The sequence below is a fragment of the Homalodisca vitripennis genome, chromosome 6 (genome assembly GCF_021130785.1).
Source record: "Homalodisca vitripennis isolate AUS2020 chromosome 6, UT_GWSS_2.1, whole genome shotgun sequence".
NCBI lineage: Eukaryota > Metazoa > Arthropoda > Insecta > Hemiptera > Cicadellidae > Homalodisca > Homalodisca vitripennis.
Genome location: NC_060212.1, coordinates 108,042,556 through 108,064,273, shown reverse-complemented (window position 1 = coordinate 108,064,273; position 21,718 = coordinate 108,042,556). Strand labels below are relative to the sequence as shown.

The 21,718-nt window shown below is 35.9% G+C and overlaps 1 protein-coding gene across 1 annotated transcript in view; it reads left to right on the top strand.

Moving 5' to 3' along the window:
• The first annotated feature begins 9,047 nt into the window (after positions 1–9,047).
• The window catches only part of LOC124364707 (SET domain-containing protein SmydA-8-like), a 33,677-nt gene continuing 21,006 nt past the window's right edge, over positions 9,048–21,718 (top strand). Inside the window, exon 1 of the mRNA XM_046820398.1 lies at positions 9,048–9,255. Within this exon, the coding sequence (XP_046676354.1) occupies positions 9,087–9,255 (169 nt within the window). The 5' untranslated portion in view covers positions 9,048–9,086. The remainder of the gene's footprint in view (positions 9,256–21,718) is intronic.

Here is a 21,718-nt window from a genome sequence, read left to right as displayed (position 1 = left end):
ACTTTGATTTATTACCTTAGAATAACTAAATGCACTGAGCATTTACAATTGAATGGCAGTAATTTTTAATCTCACTTATTTGTTAATTCATAATTAACCGTTAAACCAAATTTTAAATCTGCTATCGGAAACTTCGATGAGTTTGGAAAATTCATTATCAGTAAATTTGATATGCCTACTTCAATCACTGTAGACCTTTCTTCTGTTACACTGTAACATTTTCCTGTTCACATTTTGGAAATAGAGAAGGAGGAATGAGCCACTTTAATCCAAGGAATTTTTTAGGTTTTATTTTTTACATAATGGTGCTTTAGAATTTTGCAAATTATTTGTTGCGAAACAGAAACTACCCTCAACTTCAAAGAATAAAACCTTAAAAACTTTAATACTACACAGTTCCACTTGTTATAAAAGCAGCAAAACGAATTAACTCAAAAAATGGACCCCTTAAAACGGTATGCTCTACGGATTCCAGCTATACCTTTAGGGTCAATAGATATTTCCTCTTTTCCAAGGCTATTCAACAAAATGATATTAGGATAAAGAGTACATCCTGGCCGGCTCCTGAGGGAACATGTAGTCCACCCGGATGTACCAGGTCACATCGGGCAGATTGCATTACTCTTGTGTACCATTATATCACAAATCAGCCGTTACTGGCTTGTTATTTCTCCCATAACAATAAACAGGTATTTTCTTCCTACACGAACAGCCGAACAGGACCAGCATCTGGGTCCTGCTTAATTTACTCCTCAGAACAATAACTCTTCTCACGCACCCCTCCCAACATCGGAGTTGTTGAATGATTACTTTTATTTCTAATTCCAAGTCTGTGACAGAAGGCTGACCCTTTCACCATGATTTTCGACTCCACAATATTTCTATTCGAATGTTTAACCCGGCTAACCCTGAGGTATAATCGATCCTTCTATCACTCGTAATATGCCCAGTAGATAACAAGGGTCTCTTCCCCAAGATCTTTGCTGAATACGTTCGAGGGACAAGTATCCCGTTAAAACCCGATAACATGCATTAGATGGCCAAAATTCATTTAAAATTTGAAACTCGTATATTCATTTATCATTCAATATTTTTAGCTCAAAATCTAAAGAACCACCAAGTCGGTATCCGTCGTCCATAATATTACGCATAATCCTTTACAGGTATTTATTTGATCACAAAAAAAAACAAATCATTCTTAAATTTTGTGTAAAAAGAGGCATGGAATTAAATTCTTATGTGAGGTGTGATATTGCCAACCACTGGCTCAGCCAATTACTTCTCCTGATCTATTTCAAATATTGATTAGAATGAAAGTCACGGTGAGTTCATGGTAACTCTACACGTGTATTATTAGGTCTAGCGGCAACATCGGATTATAAAGGGGAAATATTTTTAACAAATAGTCTATTGATTGTGGACTTAATTAATTGACGCCTGTTAATTAATTGGTTAGAAACAATATTTACCTAACGTGTTGCTTTATCTCAAAACAGTTTAATCTGTTTTTGCGTTATGTGTCCATATCGCCAGATTAAAAGCAAGTAAACTATATCATTTCTGTTGATTAACATACAAAATCTATCTACAATATTTACGTTAAAGTATCGCTCCCAATTTCTCTATTTTCCTCCAAAATACACTCCTATCACAAACCATTCATGCTGTGAGTACGTTTTTAATTTTTTATTATAACCTAATATAATAGCTTCGAATAAGCTTTGGAGGTATTCAAGGGACCTTTCAAACGCTTTTTACATAAATAAATTATACCATTTTTTTGTCTGTCGGTGGTTTTACTAACATTTAACTTATTATATGAGGGTCTAGTTACAATTATGTCAGTTTATCTAAAATATGTTTACTATCAAACTGTAACTGTACGAAAGTTAAAAGTATTTTTAATGTATTTAATAACAGCAGTAATTTGAATGCCAAATTTCATTAAAACTGAACAAATGCTGTAGGAATTGACCATGGCAAGCTTTTTCATTGTTTGATTTAGGGAGCAAAGCTATGGAAGCTCGATTTGAAAGGATTGTATTCTTCTTTAAATTATAAAATTTAAAATGTCCAAATTAACCATCACAACTTGAATGATTTATATTTTATTAAAATAGTAAGGATCGTTTCAATTAATTAATTTTGTTTTTAAATATGCTGAAACCAGGGATGTAAAATATTATTGAGTTTCTTGTTAATAGATTAGTTTTAATGAAATTTGTAATTTAAATTGTTAAATCGCTGCTATGTTTTTATTCAATATATATTATGTCTGTTGAGTTTATGTAGGCGAACTTGAATAATTTATACATTTTAGATCATTTATCCTTCCCCCAGTACCGTAACTTGTGTGTAATGAAGTCTATATTCCCAATCTTGGATATTTCGAATTTTCTCGTGGTCTCTTTGTGCTTTTAATTATGCAAGTTCGACTTATCGTTTTATGGGAACACCCGACACTTAACTTAAATGTCTTAAAATATCTTAAAATGTCTTTGCCTATAAACCTTTTAGCGTACGCAGACAGGTAGACTATAAAAAAAGAAAAAACTAAATATATTTTGTATATTAACTATTTCAAGTCTACTTCGATGACTAACTATATTTACACTACAAATACTATAAAGGTAGCATTGACTATAAATCTGCCTCCTCACGTTTCCACCTGTAGACTTTATATTTCCGTAACTCCTGCAGAGTTCCAGCACTCAGGCCGCGTGAACAGGGTGAACTTATTGCAGATAACTTGTTGATACAATATTGCACACGGATTTCGCTGTTATTGTTTTCTAAGAGTGATCACTTTGTGAAGAGTCTGTGTGTTAGATAGAGTAAGTCAGGGACCACATACTTCTGTACGGTAGTCACAGCATCATTCAGCTGTTCGGGATCATATCACAGTTTCAGTTGCTGGTCTACCGTTGCGTCGGGCACTTCCCAGCGTAGCAGTAGCGTAGTGTCCAGATCCCGCCATACGTACATAGTGAGTTTGTACATTTATAATCTCACTCCTCCACTCTTAGTTTCCTTAGGTAAGTGTAAGAAAATGTATATAAATAGGCCTATTGCTTACGAACTGGGCGACCTTCTCCCGACTTACCATGCCCCCTCCCCTATACTTGTCATATTGGCCTTAAGCTGAAGATTGATTATAGATTAAGATGCAACAACAGTCTGTAAGTTCTCGTCAATATCTACATCCGTTGTTTCATTTGCATATTTACATATCGTTTGTTGTAAATTGGACTATTCAATTATGAATAAGTTAGTTGAAATTGTGTACAATATTATGTTCTTTTCATTGTATTTTGCACTTGTAAATTATATTTATGACAAGTCTGTATACATAAAAAATAACAAATACTAATTGGTGTTTTATTCTTTATCCACTTATTCGCATTGTATATGTTTATGGAGGTTATTTTCACATTAGATTAGTACTTTGTTAAAAACCGGTTGCATGACTATACAGGGTGTAAATTAAGTCCTGATACGCCTGGATATATTCCAAACGGATTGAGATACCGAAGTACATATAACCTTCACCATACTTATTAAAATACATTTTTGGATTTTTTGAATGATAAAAACATTTTCCCCCTATTAAAGGAGGGTACGGGGGTTAACTTTAAATTTTCAAGCTGTAACCCCTATCTTGTGACATGTCATTTTAAAGGTCTATTCAATCTAAACACAATGACACAATGGCATGGACAAAACATCGCTACGACGATCCTAGCCAAAGTTATGGGCAAATAACCCCTTACATTGTAATGCCACCTAGAAAAAAAACACCAAATCCAAACCATGCAAGAACCAAAGAAGCAAAATTATGCACACCACAAACATTAATAAAGGCCAAGATGGAAGTCATTCGCATTATTGATAAAGTGTTTACTTTTTAGACCCATAATAGACCCAACATTTTTTTTAATATTACATAATTATAAGCAACTTGTAATGTTGCTCTTTTTTTATGTCTCCTAAGGTTTCCAGATGGTGGCCGTTCAAAAGTTTCAGAAGTATAGTAATACTTCCATTATAAATGAATATGTCTACAAACATAATATTGGATAACACTTGTAAATATTCGAAAGTGTTACGAACGTATTCTCACTCAAAATTGAGAGTTAGCGTATCGCCAATTTAAAGTGTCTATTCAAATTAAACGTCTTAAGTAATGCGTTTTCTGTTTTAAAATTTCAAGGTAACAACCATGCTTGAAAGACCATTTACTTTTCTTCCGACGAAACAGGAAAGGAAAAAAAGTTGCAAATTTTGCTAAGTTCTGCCAAAAAGCTAAAAAGTTCTGTAGTGTATTCTTCTATTTCAACCACACAACACGAATATGTGTTATAATTGTATGTTTCACCAAGACTTTCCACATTACTTAACCATTACTTATGTTTATCCATACTTATACAAGACGTGGAGGGATACTGACATCTGTTTGACATAGACCTTGTCTCTCGCTTCCCACCTATATTTTTAGCCCACAGATTGAGCCAATTATCTCAAGTGACTCGTGCCAAACTAATTATATCCAGCGCTGATTGAGCAATATGGATGGCGTTTCAATGCGGTAACGTTACAAGTCAATTTTAACTTTCGTCTTTTGACATGATAAACAACGTTAAAATCTGAGTTACAAATCAAGTAGAAAAAATTATTGAGAACCCATAAATTGGTAGATATTTCTGATATCAAATTTTATTGGCTGAGATTTCACGAGTACTATCACTGGTGGGGCTGCAAAATTTTCATTTTTGTCTGTCTGTCTCCCACACGATATCTCGAAACCGAACTGACCTGTAGACTTGTCACTTTACATGAAGGTTCATTTACATATTGGCAACACTGATTTCTATGATGGCACATGTCAATGGGATTTCGTTGACCGTTAGCAAATAATTTACATTGGTCTTACGGGTAACCATTATGGCAACGAACAAATAGCAGAATAGATAAATTTGTAAACAAACCGAGTACAATGTTATGAGATTTTGACATATAATATTTTACAGTGAAGATTCCATGTTAAAATTTGACAAGATATTATTTCACCGCATTTTTGCGTTGAAATACCTTCCTAGCTCCTCCGAACTTTTATTATTTGAATACTGCTATGAAGGGATTTGGCTGAACGTCTTTGTAGCCTATCGTTTTAATAGGATGACTCGACCTCTTTTTCGCCTACGTGGAGAATATAACAATTTGTTTGTAAGTGATATTATGACTGTCCATCTATCGGCAGGACATCTCAAGAACAAAATGAGCTACAGACTTGAATTTTGCAAGCAATCTCAACGTGGCCTACGAGACCCGTAGTGTAGCGTACTCCTACCTAGTGTATTACTCGTACGAGTCGAGAGCCAATTTACAAGCAATCTCAACGTGGCCTACGAGACTCGTAGTGTAGCGTACTCCTACCTAGTGTATTACTCGTACGAGTCGAGAGCCAATTTACAAGCAATCTCAACGTGGCCTACGAGACTCGTAGTGTAGCGTACTCCTACCTAGTGTATTACTCGTACGAGTCGAGAGCCAATTTACAAGCAATCTCAACGTGGCCTACGAGACTCGTAGTGTAGCGTACTCCTACCTAGTGTATTACTCGTACGAGTCGAGAGCCAATTTACAAGCAATCTCAACGTGGCCTACGAGACTCGTAGTGTAGCGTACTCCTACCTAGTGTATTACTCGTACGAGTCGAGAGCCAATTTACAAGCAATCTCAACGTGGCCTACGAGACTGGTAGTGTAGCGTACTCCTACCTAGTGTATTACTCGTACGAGTCGAGAGCCAATTTACAAGCAATCTCAACGTGGCCTACGAGACTCGTAGTGTAGCGTACTCCTACCTAGTGTATTACTCGTACGAGTCGAGAGCCAATTTACAAGCAATCTCAACGTGGCCTACGAGACTCGTAGTGTAGCGTACTCCTACCTAGTGTATTACTCGTACGAGTCGAGAGCCAATTTGCATTGTACGAGTATAAGCTCATAACCTGGTTTTCCTTGAAATTGATTAGGAATTTTACGTAAAATAAACATGGTGAAGTTCGAAATGGGAGGGTATCGAAAGGGTTAAAGTATCAAAAGATAGTTTTTTTCTAGCTTCACATACTTAAAAGCGACCGTCTGACACAAAAATAATACTTAAATCACTGTCAGATATTGAGACGTAAAGGTCACCACTTTCAAGGCCTGTATATGGTGACAGTTCTTAGTGGAATGGTCAAAACCGTATATTTTTCCTGTTTTCAGAAAAATAAACTGGATTAAACCATTAACTTTGTTACCATTGGTATTAAATAAATATAGCAATTTGTTTACTAATTAATTGTTTTCAAACTATACACTTTGAATTTTGTGTATTCTATGAGCAAACTCAAAACTACCGTATTTGTCCAATACGAGGTTTTACTAATTCTTAATCTAGGCTAAACTTGAACATTGTAGTGTACCTATTGCTGTAGAAGGTTACAAGCTAAGATTATACTTCTCATGATCCACAATGATCCACATTATCCTAACTTACTTTTAAACCAGCGCAACTCCGTCCATTCCTGCCTTGCTATAATTATGTCTAAACTGGACAGAATTTGGCAAGTCAGATGAGGGACAGGTGCGATATCCGGGCCAGTTTCCTGTTCTAACACATCATCTCTGCCCGAGGTCGGGGGTGGTCGGCGGATATAGCCTGGCCAAGATCCAGCTAATTAATATCTCTTTGAGTTTGCGTCTGCTGCGTCCACGTGCTGCTTATATGCTCTGACGCGTGAAGAATCCACTACCATTGTCCTACATTACGCGGATGGTTGTCACAGGGAATCTTAAAAGATTATCTCGATGAGTCAACTTGTGGTACTTCAGTGCTCATCATTTAATCTGACGCGTGAAGAATTCACTACCATTGTCCTACATTACGCGGATGGTTGTCACAGGGAATCTTAAAAGATTATCTCGATGAGTCAACTTGTGGTACTTCAGTGCTCATCATTTAATCTGACGCGTGAAGAATTCACTACCATTGTCCAACATTACGCGGATGGTTGTCACAGGGAATCTTAAAAGATTATCTCGATGAGTCAACTTGTGGTACTTCAGTGCTCATCATTTAATCTGACGCGTGAAGAATTCACTACCATTGTCCTACATTACGCGGATGGTTGTCACAGGGAATCTTAAAAGATTATCTCGATGAGTCAACTTGTGGTACTTCAGTGCTCATCATTTAATCTGACGCGTGAAGAATTCACTACCATTGTCCAACATCACGTGGATGGTTGTCACAGGGAATCTTAAAAGACAATCTCGATGAGTTAAATTGGGGTACTTCACGTGCTCATCATTTAATATGACGCGTGAATAATTTACTATCATTGTCCTACGCTCATGCGGTTCGAATTTATAACCCTTTAATACATTTCTATTTAACCACCATCAAAGTTAGCGCATTTTAGGGTCGGTTTCTTTCTCGTGAGTCTTTATCAATTTAAGAAAAACTAAGTGTTCTTATCCAATGTCAATTAGATCTCATCTCACTACTTTAATATGTTTAAAAAAGATCTTTGACTTTAAAATACTTTTATATGTTTTTGCACTGTTGTATGTTATACAAAATAATGTGCAATCTTTGGCGGCATTAGAATACAGTGTTATGAAATATTGGGCAACAACTAGTGCTCTATGATTTAGTCAAAGTGTAACCGCTAATTGCCTATCTGTTCGTCGAAATCTTGGATAACAGCTTATGGCCTATCTGCTCGTCGAAATTTTAGATAAAAGATAATGGCCTATCTGCTCGTCTAAATCTTAAATAAGAGCTACTGGCCTATATGCTTGTCGAATTCTTGGGTACTTTTATGCTTTTTAGTGAAGAATTATCTTTGAATCTAATTCTTGTTAAATGAATCGTTTCGAGTTTTAATCTCTACAACACAAGTAAAATCTCTGTGGATGTAGAAATTAAGCTTTGTGGTTCTGTAGATAAAATAAACAAACAAAAACTAACCATGTTTGTTCCTTTTTTGTGGTTGTGTGATATGGAACAAAGAAAATACTAGATAGTGCCACGACAGAATGATATTAAATTATACTTTGTTGGTGGTTAACGCAACCTTAAGAGTTTCAGTGTTTTATTTTTCTTAAGGCAAGAGAAAGTGTTAAGATAAAGAAATAACATCGAACTCAAGTTCAACTATTCAATATGCCTGCCTAACCCAACAATTTTAGAAATCCCGAGCCCAGAACTGAAATCTATTTCAGCTTCACCTCTATTTTAACGCGCAGTTGGAAAGCTTAACAACCGTAAAGTTGGTCCACGCACAGTACATTTATCATTTATCAAGGAATGGGACATCAAATTGATCTTGTATTTTCTTGGCAGAGTCCGCGAGAACAATAGAAACAATGAAACGAACCTCTACTCAGGTGATGTGTAATATACACAATCCTCCACGTTGCAGTAATTTTTACTTGTCTCGTTCAAGTTTGAATAAGCATGAATAGTTCAAAGTAAGGCTTGCAAATGCTCTACATTTCGATTTAGCTGGAGGAAATGGCACGGCTAACAGACGCATTTTTTTCTTGCAGTTGAAACCTTAACTAACTTCAATTATAGACTTGGCTGAATTTACAGCAGAAACAATTTAGAAACTGCATAATTAATTTTCATAGTTTGTTTTCGATTGGGCAATCTTGTACAGTAACTTAATAATGTGACAAATACGACATGGACTCTGCCAATACATCCCCTTTTGAGATTGAACTTTACACACTTTACAGTATTACACGTATTATAAGTACTAAAAGATACAAATTAGGATTATCGCGTAAATGTTTGAGATTTATTTAATCCACCAAGTAAAGAAATAAACCGAGTTTCTGCAAATAATAAAAGTTGCTCGGAATAGAATTGACGTTGATCTACTTACATCTTAAAGTTATTTTCGTGCCTCTGGATTTGTGCACGGTACTTGCCCTTTCCCTTCGTGATAACTCTGAATCTCGTGCGCATGCGCGTACAGAAGTCCGATTGGCGATAGGTATTAGTCAGAGCGGCGCGCCACCTCTTGGACGATGTGTGAGCAGACAGAAGCCGTGCTGCGGGCCTACCTCCACCGAACTCTGGGCGTACAAGAGGATGGCTGGGGCATACGCCCCTCTGGCGTCAGTGGTCGTGGGGTCTTCGCCACCAGATCTCTTGCTCCCGGCGATCTTATCTTCCATGACCGCCCTGTGGTGTGGGGTAAGTATTTATTTGACCATATCCATGAAATTTATAACTTTTTAAAGCCTCTAGTTATATAAAATACGACTTAGGAAATTGTCTCTTGTTAGGACTGTTCTTTAGAGAAACATGTGCGTCACTTATTGTTACGTGTGATACTGCCTACAAAGTGCTAAATACACAATTTTTAAATTATTTAATTTAATTTATACAACCGACAAAAATGTGTTTTAGAACCCCTTTTATTATTTCAAATCATCTATCTTGAGTTACAGATTAAGAACTTCAGTTCCATTGGCATATAATGTTGACATGTAAATATAATCGTACTTTTTCAAACATTTAGAAAATCCATAATATTGAAACTTTACAAGTCAAAAGTTATAAGCATATAAATTTCTTTGTAAAATTTGATTTGAATTAGTTACAAATTATCCGGAAAGAATAATATTGTTTATACATTTCATTTTTATAATAATTTTTAACAAATTTTGCACTAATATTTTACAGATTTAAATACTTTAATCAAATTTAATATTAACATTTTTGGCTTTTTTCAATCAAGTATTGCCAATTTTAACAGAAAGATTTTATGTTCATTTAAATATATTCATTTATACAGACTAGACAGACATTGTACATTGATTTTCTGTTGAGTTCCAAAGTGTCATAGGAAAACCTCATATTATTATCTACGTACATATAAATATCATATATACGAATGTGTATCACAAAAGTGTGACACAAACTCTGAAGCTGATAGTACTCATCATTAAAACAATAATGTCCTGTAATCGTCGGTAGAGAAATGTGTCGTTTAGTCGCTAGCCACCATTTTGTATTTTTTTAATAAAAAGATATATCTCTAGAAATAGTAAATCTACAGACACCAAACTTTGCACATTTGTTATGACAAACAATAGAAAACATTGTGTGATTTACTTTACTTATTAACAAAGTACCGCCTGATCTAAAGTGTTTTTAAGTTAAATCACAAAAAACCCAGCACAGTTACAAAACATTTACTCAATACCAATTATTCTGGATTTTTTATAAAAGTTCCAACGGTAATATTATTAATGAAATCAGTCGATATATAAGGGTAGAACGATCACTTTAGATATGCTTGCACAATCTGGGAGCAACAAACGGCTGATTCCTCTCAACTGTGACATGTTTGTTTGAAATATATATATATATATATATATATATATATATATATACATTTTCGGATTATCGTATGTTTGGATTCTGGGGATTATGATCAGAGAAAATGCAAAAAGATCTCTCAGATATTTCGTCATGAGGACGATTCCAATAGGCAGAGTTCTATGAAATCTACCTAAAATTCAACTATACCAAGAAACTTAGCTTGCTAGGTTATACTAAATGATTACGTTTATGCTTTTATAACACTAAATAATATCCCTTTGTAATAAAATGGTCACTAAAGATTTTTTTGCTGTAAGCCTCCTTTTGTATGAGGTAACACAAGTAGATCTTTTAAAAGTGTTCGGTAAGTTAATAAGGAGTACTTTTCTTAAAAAGTAATACAGCACTTAATAGAATAGTGTACTTGGAATTTATGTTTATGACTTTCATTAAGATATTCTGTATGTGATATCAATCGTTCAGTTCCTTCAAAACGAATTTTGAAATTTTAATTTGCTCAAAAAGCAAGCTCTTTTTGGAATATCTACTGCTATGAAACTCTCACTCAATGAGATTTTTGGTGAGATAATATTATACCCTTCATCGAAACAACGGGGTAAGGCTAATGCTACCTAAACCTGAAGCGCAATCAATTTTTTACAAAGTATAAAATAATCAATAAAAATGTCGTTCGCGTAGAAAGAACTCCCTTTAAAACCGTCTTTTTTGTTTCTTATATTTTGATAATCAGAAGGTGTTCTAGGCAAGTGAAAACTTAGAGTGTGCTAGGTATATAAATTACATTGTAAATATTTAGTAAATTATAAATATATAAAAATCTCGTAGTTTGCTGTAGGCAAAGTCGAAAATGTGATTCAATTACAATTACAAAAGAAGAGCTGAATGAAGAAATGAACTACTAAATAATTAGTAAAATAAAGAAATAAAAATAACTAATTGAAACTGACAACATGGTATCAATTAACCAATCTTCAATTTATCTAACATTCAAAGCTATCCAACACAATTTGACTTTAATAAACCAATGTTATTTATTTATTTATTTCCAACGGACACACTCCATTTTTTACATTCAAGATCAATAATTACAATAATTACAACTTAACCTAAACAAAAAATTTCCACAACAAAAACATGTGAAAGACTGAAAGGAAATATTACAAAATACTCTATTGCAAGGCATGACATATGCTAGAATAAATACGTATATAAATGTTTTAAAACTATAACAATACCATAATGAAAGAACGCAACAATAAATAAACTATAACAATAGAAATAACATAATAACAGTAATAACAGAAAAAACATAATAAACTATAAAATAATATAACAGGGATATTCATAACAGTGTTTCAAAACAGCAAACAGTAAAAATAACAATAGTAAATAGACAAACTACGACATTAAGTGGAGGCATTTACGTTGGCAGCACTGCACCTTTCACTTTCCACTTCAACCAGTAAACGCACAGCATTTTAGAATTAACATCCGAAAAATGGAAAGGCAATCGTGAGACTGATCCATAGCCCAAAAGAAGTAGCCACTTCAACAAAGAGCGACAGTAACCTCTCTCTAGCTCGCCTGGATAGCCACTGAACGGAAAGAGAAACGCCCTGACATCAAAATGGCCACGATAGACCCACCCCTAACGGCTACATAGCGTGACGTGACGTTCCGTGACGTGGTTTTCCCCCGTACCAAACATACATCTATAGTCTAACAAAAAAGTAGTAACTCCAAAAAGTTCATATATAATGGATACTTCTATTATATACATGTAACTGGAGGTACTTTTATACTAAATTAACAAGATATTTAGAATGTTATAACGTAAATATAATTTGCTTTGCTTTTCACGGGTTACATTTTGTTCCCTGTTTAACCAAATTTTTTTCTTATATAATATCATAGTACATATAGTACTAAATTGGAATATCAAAACACCTACATACAGTATTAGCCATAATAAACAGTACTGAAACTGAATCAGCTGTAGTTGCCATCTCGATGATCTGATTCAATATTGTCGATTGTTGCCACGGCTTCGTGTTCATTACTTTCTTCTTATTTGAGGTTAGTTTTTGCTAACATGGTGCTAATAACGATAGAGAAAGTTTTTATCGTACAGCATTATTTTCGCTCATTTTCCACAAAACCCGCCTAGTAATGCTGTGATTCTTAGTGTTGTTGAAAAATTTCGAAGAACAGGTAGAGTTTAGACTCAGCGAAAGGGCTTTTCAGGTCGCCCACCTACTGTCTGTACAAATGAAAACCACGGAAGAGTGTTGCACCAAGTGTTACAGACACCGAAAAGAAGCCAAAGATACGTGCTTTTCTTAAATTGAATATTAAGCAATACGTCAATGCGAAGAATGTTTAAAAACATTGGTAGTTTTCCCTACAGGATACAAACTAGACAACCTTTGAACTGTAGAAACAAACTAGCCAGAGTTCAGTACTGTGCTTCAATGTTAGCAATATGCTATGAAGAACCTGAGTTTCTGAGTGATGTGTGGTTTACAGATGAATGTCATGTACACCTTAATGGTTTCATAAACAAGCACACAACACGTTTCCTTGGATTTGAACGTCCTGACATTGTTGTAGAGAGGCCACAGCATAGTAAGCGTGTAACCATGTGGTGCGTTGTGTCTTGGAGGGGTATAGTGGGACCTTACTTTTTTTAAGGCAACAATGGAGAGATTCTTATTGTAAATCAGTATCGATATAGGGCTATTCTTGATGTTTTGTGAGAGGCTGCAGGAGATTTTGTAGTGCACGAAACCTGCCGTTAAATTCACAGTGGTTCAAGCAAGATGGCGCAACCAGTCACACTGCTATTAACAACATTGCTTTTGGTACTTTGGGATTATACCGACCACACCAGTATAAAGAACACAAAAATGTAAATTTATAGAAACAAACATGATAGAACGAAAAAACAACTCTTTAATTACAAAATTACAAACTTACAAGCATTTCCAGGTATTGTGATCGGTACTGTTGTCGCTGTTATCTTATCTTTCTCGAAAATCCCGATTACCCGATTATGGTAGGCCGCGCGGCATCACATGATTATTTAAGCTTTTTGCACGGTACATAATTGCCTTTCCATTACAATTCAACTTATATTTCTGATCAGCCCCTCTAGAATTTGATATTTTACTGATAGGTACTATCTCGAGGGATGTTTTTCTGTCGTTTTTGCACCGAAGGTGCTGCCCCGCGCTGATGGCCGGAGGCACTCGCATTTTGGGTGGCGGAGTGTGATCAAGAATAAAAACAAGTTTTGATTGTTTTTTTCAATAAAGAGTTTAGTTTTTGTTGAATTTTTGTGTTTGGAGAAATGTAGGGGTAAAACACGGAAGTACAACAAAGCGACGCACCAGCTGAACGGGCGCGGCGAGACTCTGCAATCACGTTATCTACTAGACCGCTCGACTTTGACCTCTGTCTAAGGATGGGGAGTGGTTTGCGATAAGACAATTCCTGTTTTATATTGACGAAATATTGTTCTACGCTAATCTAGTAATCAGTAGAAGCAAAATGTCAAATAACGATTCATGTCTGGGTGTGGTCGGTATAATCCCAAAGTACCTTGCTTTCCTCCAACAAACCTTTGGCAACCGTATCATCTCCCTCAGAACAAACTTTCCTTAGGCTACCCAGCTCACTCCGGACACAGGATCTTACACACAGGATGCCTACGTCTGGGGAATGTTGAAAGAAAACATTTTCCGCGAGGACCCACCATCTACCATCGTTAACTCAAAGATAAGAAAACTCAAAAAAAAATAACCATGTGTATTAGGAGAATGGAACAACCCCTACAATGCAAAACCTACAAGAACGCTATGAGTGTTGCCTGAAACTGAACGGGGGTTATATTGAAAACATTTTAATACCCGATTTTAACCAATTTTGCTTCCTTTTACTCGTATTTATTAGTAAAATCTATATGTAATGTTACTGTGTTTGCCATGATAAAATATTACCATTTCAGTACTGTTTATTTTGGCTAATACTGTATTTTATTAACAACTTCATATATAAAAACAACCATAGGAGGTCTACAATTTAACGTGAATTTCAGTTATATCCTTCTTTTAATTTCATTATAACCTAAAATACAGTGTCAATATTAACACTGAAACTCAGTAATTATACCGGAAGATAAGGCAAAGGCTATCTCCATCCTAGAAGTTTGTATTAAATAAACATAAAAATAATAATATTAAACATGAATTGATCATATTCTTATGTACCTACGTTTTTGTACAGAGTGATTCCGATAAAAGTGCGCATTTTCAGTATTGATAGACGATTTGAATACAAACATTTTTTAACCAACACACATAGGGTTGCAAATGCCGAATCTCAAAGAGAAACCTACGTGTTGCTTATAAAAACGCGTATCGCAAATTTTCAATTTTCTCGAGACGATACACTTCCGACCCCATGTGTATTGGACCAAAAATGTGTGTATTCACATCCTCTATCAAGACTGAAAAATGCACACTTTTATCGGAATCACCCTAGTATTCGGTAGGTCCCTAAACGCTCTTTTACATGCTTAAGCAGTTAGAACTCTTATACAATTTATAGCTATGAAGGCCTTTTAAGTAACTATTTATAAATAACTAACTAAACAGAACATTGAATTTTGTATAGTAAGATTTTAACGTTTAACATTTATTGTTTTAGATATTTACTAATTTTTTACACAGATTAGTCCATTTTATATTATTTTACCATAGTAATTATGGGATATTTGAAAAAGCAAAAGAAAATTGTGTTGCGCATATGCGGAGCGCGCAATGTGATCATTGCAGGCCTCTCTTCAGGCTTCCCAAATCTTATCACTTCCAAGCATTTACATCTACGAGGTTTTCTCAGGTTTTAATAAGCGTAACTGTCTGCAGTTTAACTGTTATTGCAGTTTATAATGTGCAGGCGCTTTGATAACTTTTATATTTCGTACGCAGCCTTTACTACATGTTCGTGACTTCCTTGTGGTGAAATCAAAGTTTCCTTTTTCTTTTAATCTCTGCTTATATTAGTAAGTTCCGAAGTACGTAATCGTAAAGTACCATAGGCGTGTATCAGTGTATCATTACGTTCAACACTGTATTTGTATCCACTTCATGAAGTTAGTTTTTTTTTTTTCGTAAAGATTAACATAAATTGATCTATATTCAATTAGATGGGTATGCTTTTATTTATTTTTCCTAATTTTTTATACTACTGTATACATAAATAATTGTAATTTTCGGAGTGTATTTATATTTTTTGTTTTTTTTTTCACTTCATATGACTTTTGCAGTTCTAATAGGGCATTAAAAAACGTATGGATGTATAGAGAAAGGCTCAAGGACATCATAGGCTACAAATAAATAAAAAATATTCTGAAAGGGAAGTCTTTATTAGTTAACTAATTACGATGTATTGGCTCCTAACACACTTTGTATTGACTAAACAATTCGGTTTCTTTAAGCAGTCTCTAGATTAAAGAATAGTATAAACATTTCTTTTTTTTTGTAAATGTATTAATATGTATACAATAATCAATATTTTATATCGTAATAAGGATAGTAATTTATTTTATGAGGCGAATTCGGAATCAGCAGTTCTTTTTAGAAATGCATTAAAATAATGCTTGTTATGAAGTTGGCTACTTATAAAAAGAGCAGGCGCGTACTCAGACCGGGTTTTTTCCAAAAATGTTACGAGGGCCCGGGCCAGGCCTCGCCAAATGTATGTTTGCAGGGACCGTGTCGAAGAACGTTGCGGTGGCGGACATGACAGGGCCCGGCCGAATATATTTTCCGGGTCCCCCCTAAGATGAGTACGGCCCTGAAAAAGAGTTATAGTTAGTGCAAGACTACAATAACTAAAACACAAAACGTTTAGAGAACAATCGATTTTGGTCCGTTGGTCCGATTTGCCATTTGCAGATAACGCTATTGAAAGCATCGTATTTGGCAATCTCTGACAGCCCGAGGAATGCCCCGCGCGATCCAAACACGGCCGCCAAGTAATATGTTACAGCGGTTCACAGCTGAGACAGACGACCAGACAGTCGACCGTGTTTGCTGACGTAATATCGCGCCTATTGTCGCCAAGCACACTTATCCGACCTAGCCTTTTGTGTAGGCCTAGTGCCAATTGTCGGAACTACTACAGAGACCGCTAGAGATTATCTCTGTTTCTCCCGCCGCCAAATAAATTACTACTTTGCCACGGTGGGCGATTTACAAAGATATTTTCATCTTGGCGTAAATCGCCGCAAGCGTCACAAAATGGTCAATTACGTTTCTTGAAAACCTTCCCAAACGTTCAACCTACTTTTGGATTGTAGGCCTGCCCTAAGTGGTTCTGAAATCACGGAGGCGTTCCATCGCGGACTCGTTTGTTTGCTAGTGAAGCCATAATATACATGCATTAGGATGGAGAAGTTTCTTAAAATGATCAATCATACGACGGAATTTATGCATAAAATTTGCATGTTTACACTGTGTATGACCCTATACCCGTAAACAACCACCAAGTGGTGTAACAAATGGGGGATTAGAGGGATTGAAACCCGTTCCCCAAAACCCTAATTATTTTTAAAAATATAAGTACGAGTATACCGGTAATCCAACTAGGATTTTTCTGGACATTAGCATCGTTTAGTGATACAGTAAAATATATATGCTGCAAAAAGTATTTCTCTGATAGTAAAGTGAGATAGTCGACGCAATAGAAAAAATCCACTACTCACTTTTCCACATACCTTGTCTATATGGTGATGGTATTTGAGATTACAATCGATGACCAGCCCCAAAAAATCTGTTGACTCAGATGATGAGACTTCTGAGTCTCCTATCATAACATAGGAATTCGCATGTGCGAAATCATCACAATCACGTATTCGAAAGTCAATGAATTTGGTTTTTGTTGCATTGACTTCAAGAAGGTTATCCTCTAGCCACTGCAAAAGGGAACCACCCTGAATGAATGAATCTATTTCAAGACATTCTCGGTTCTTATGAGAAAGGCTGAGCGAGGTATCATCGGCAAACAGGCAAATGTTACCATTACTTATGCTACTAGAAATACATTTACATACAGTAATAACAGAACAGGCCCCAGGACAGAGCCCTGGGGCACGCCTGCCCCCACCGACAATGTAGATGAAGCCTGACTACGAAGGCAGCCCAAGTCATCAACAAAAGGTAACTCTACCAACTCAGTGCGACCCAAAAGGAAAGACGATATCCAATCATAAGCAGTTCCCCTGACTCCATAATGCTGTAGTCTGTGTAACAATATGTCATGGTTGACCACATCAAAGGCCTTACTAAGGTCTAAGAAAATCCCAAATGAATGATGTTTTTGGTCAAGGGCCTTAGTTACATTGGAGGCAAAGTCAAACAAAGCATCAAGAGGGGAAGAATTTCTCCTGAAGCCAAACTCCTGTTTCAAAAAGAGAACACTGTGTGCATCGAGAAAAGGTAACAGCCTATTAAGAAACAGTTTTTCCAATACTTTCGAAAAAGTAAACAGGATTGAAATAGGCCGGTAGTTCTCATCTTCCTGTAGTTTCAGTAATCAGTCAAATTGACTGATTTTCCACAGCAAGGCCAAAATATTTGCAGATTTTAACAATGTCAGCAATTTGTATGAGTGTGAACCGAAAAGGAAAACTGAGGATGACAAAAACTTATTTCTTGAAGACTGCAAGTAACTGTTGTTCTCCGACGTTTTTCAATGCATCTCAAGGATTGAGAATTTTGGCAGCTTAAAGTTTCAAAAATGGTGTAGCAAGGGGACTTCATCTTCATCTTGTAATGTTTATTGTATTGAAATGTTTTTTTCGCGATATTCTTAAGAGCCATAATTCAATTCATGGCGGGTGTTTACATTTCAGTACCTTTTCTCATTTTTTAACGGTTATGTAAGGATAAAAGACAAAAGTTTGTTTCAAAAATCTTATTGTTTTAAACACTAATGTTCTTATAACATTTTGGTATTATGTAAGATTTACAGATGGTAAGGATGCCGAGTTTTTGAACAGATATGGTAACATTTCATCTATTTAAGAGGCGTCATAGTGTTAATGAATACATTCCATATTTCAAGATTCCCACATGAAATCTACCTTTCTTCCGATTGAGCTGTAAGGTGCATTTAAATATTAGTTAAGCTTAAAGAAATTAGTTACTATTGAACAAAATGTTAAAAATCTTAACTCTCGACTTTGATTAGTTTTAAGTCTAGTCCGTAGGGAGAAGATATGTTTCTAATATAAAAATCTGTTGCCCGATTTCTACATTCTGGTCGAGCCCTGCCTACGAGCAAACAACAACAAAATAAACAAAGATAAAACAATAAATAAATATATGCTACAATGTAGGAGAGCACCACATCACGTGTCGCGTAACAGGCTTCACTGAGGTCGCGTGCAGAATTCCAAATGTTCAGCTCATTTCATTAGGCAATATATTGTTTTCTATGTCACGTGTTAAAATTTCATATGATTATACTTAGTTTACAGATTTATTTAGTTTTCGATTTTCCCGTTGCCATCATGGTTACTCATGAGACCGATGTAAAATGTTCAACGCTCAAACAAAAATGTTTTCAAGTACTTTTATTAGCAAATAATTATTATCATTTAAATAATTCAGTGTTACTGACATGTACTGCTGAAAGATCGTCCTCAATATTGAAACAGGTCATGAACGTTTTACGGAACAAAATGGGCCTTAGCCTACTCTCTGTCCATTACGGGAAAATATCAGTCGTCTTGACCCCTCTCCCCAAAATTTTTTTGTCCTGACTACGTTCTTGAATTCAGTGTTCATCATGTAGAAATATATCTTCATGGAATCTTTCAGGTATAAAGATCAGAGTGTTCTCGAAATATCATGTAGACAAACAGACATTATTTTTCCCAGTTCCTTGAGGGAGTTAGCTCTAACTCTCAACCAATGACATAAAAGTACTAGACATGTTAATTTAACTAAAATCGGCTAATGATTGAAAATGGCCAAAAATTTAAAATTCAACACAATTATTACTAGAAGATTGAAATGTATCAGAACTTTAAATAAACATTTAGCCTTGTGACGTTATATCACTTCGCCGCACGGAATCAGTTTACCTCAAAAACTTTCTACCACACTATTCTCAAATGGTGCAAGTTCTATTCTCTCATAAAATCATCAAATGTGATATCACGAATAAAATATGAGTTTTAACAATCTATCCATAAAAAGTGCACGTGTGTGTTTATAAGTGGGTGCTCATGTGACTCAAGATCCCCCCCTGACAAATTTCGAAAGAAAACTTAAAACTGCACCCAACAGTTTGTTTTAAGATAAAACACATTCACGAGGTCTTACATCTCAACAATTTACTGAGGAAAGCTTCAAAAATCCTCTTTTTGGAGGGTGTTCTACGTATACCTCCTAAACCAACCACCCCATGTGTCAGCTCCTCCGAAATAATGTTCTATGTACGCCACTGAGTGTGCACAGTTATAAATTAAAAATTGTCTAAACCCAACGAGCTTATGTACACTGCAGTATTAGCGCTTCTCCATAAGTTGCCTTGCTCCAAAACTCCATGTGAGGCGAATCTGCTGCAACATTTTATGGACAAATAACTCAACGTCCATGTCGCTATAGAAGTTTGCACTTCGGATATTGTCCCACTTTGAATAAAGGGTACACTTGATTTTGGCATGCACTTGTATAGTACAGTTCTATTGAACCAGGTCGTTCAATATGACTGTATTACTCACCGCTTTTTTCTGTTCTCTTGGGACAAGAAGCTTAGAAAATCCCACCTAGTCCTATAAGGACCTTTGCGCTACTTCCGGAGTGATAGGATATTCAGGATAGGTAAGGTGGGGAGTAGGGGCCGCCCCCTGTCTAGATCAATGAGGAATAATTTATGGCACTAATCTCTTCATGTCCCCTAGGAAGAAGGGGGAGCCAGCTCTGAACCAGCCTCTCCAGTCAGTCAAAGCAGGCAGGGGGTGGCACACCCTAATGTCTAGGCTAGCAAGAACCTTTGACTCTTAGGGAACGAATCCTACCAACTCCAACAGTCCAACAGTCATCTCCCGAAGTAAACTAGACCTATCGAATTACCCTTGCACCCCAAAATCTCAACATTTGCGGTTAGTGATGTGCCGCTCCATAAGGTTGCCCAGATTCAAGTGACTCACCGGGTTTTGCTGTGCCCAGTGTGAGTTCAACTAGAAGGTATAAACCAGCCAGAAATTAAGCCTCCTGGGGAAACATTCGCCGCCTTCTTTAAAGTATAGTGGCTATACTATGGAGAGATTAGAGGGATGAACCCCATCTCAAAACCCTAAAAGGTAAAAAAATATTCGTATATCTAACTTGTTTACAATGCACGAGTTAAACATTTTACTTTGCATTGCCTAATTTTTTTAAGTTTAGAATAATTCCAAACCCCTCTCCCGTGAAGTGTGCTCTTCAAGCAGATTGACCCCTACCCACTCCAAAGTCAAGTCCTACTTTCGACACAATATCAATTACAATATAGTGTTATGAAAACTGATTTTCAAATACGTCTATATAAGTAACCATTTTAAGTGAAGTTTTAAGTTATGTCTTTAGGAAGTTTCTCAATGTGTATGCAAATGTGTTGCTTCCGCTTTACTCGACATATTACAATAGGCTATGCCATTTTATGAGCCTATTCACAGTACCTCCAACAGTACGAATCAAAACAACACACGCGTGTTGGTTTTATTCAGACAATTCAGCGAGAAACAAAATGTACCTCTGAAACGGACAAACGCTCCACTGTGTTCATCATCCTGGTATTAATGATAAATCGACTTTCTGGATTAGGCAGAGAGCAACGGTCTTTCCGACTGTATTATTTGAGTACATAAGTTCAACAGAAAGTTTCCAATTTCCGTAAAAGGTAATAAACTTTCAGGCGTTCAAGTTTAGTTGATATTATACTACACTCTGTCCGGATAGTGATAGTCCCTGAAGTACGACAGAACCTCGGCGACCGTAGCGCTCTCAAGCGAGCACTCATAGTACTAATGGTCGGTCTGCAATATCAATCTTCGATTGTATTCCCAATGTACATTGTTCAGTTTGATTTATTTCTTATTGAATTTATTTTACTTTATTCCAAATGAAATTAGGGAAAATAAATTAAAATGCGATGTATTTATTAGCTGAGCGTACCGAGAAGTATAAATGAAGGGACAAGGACGTAGCCAGCGAGGGGGTCCCAGGGATCCGGACACCCCCGCCCCAAACTTACA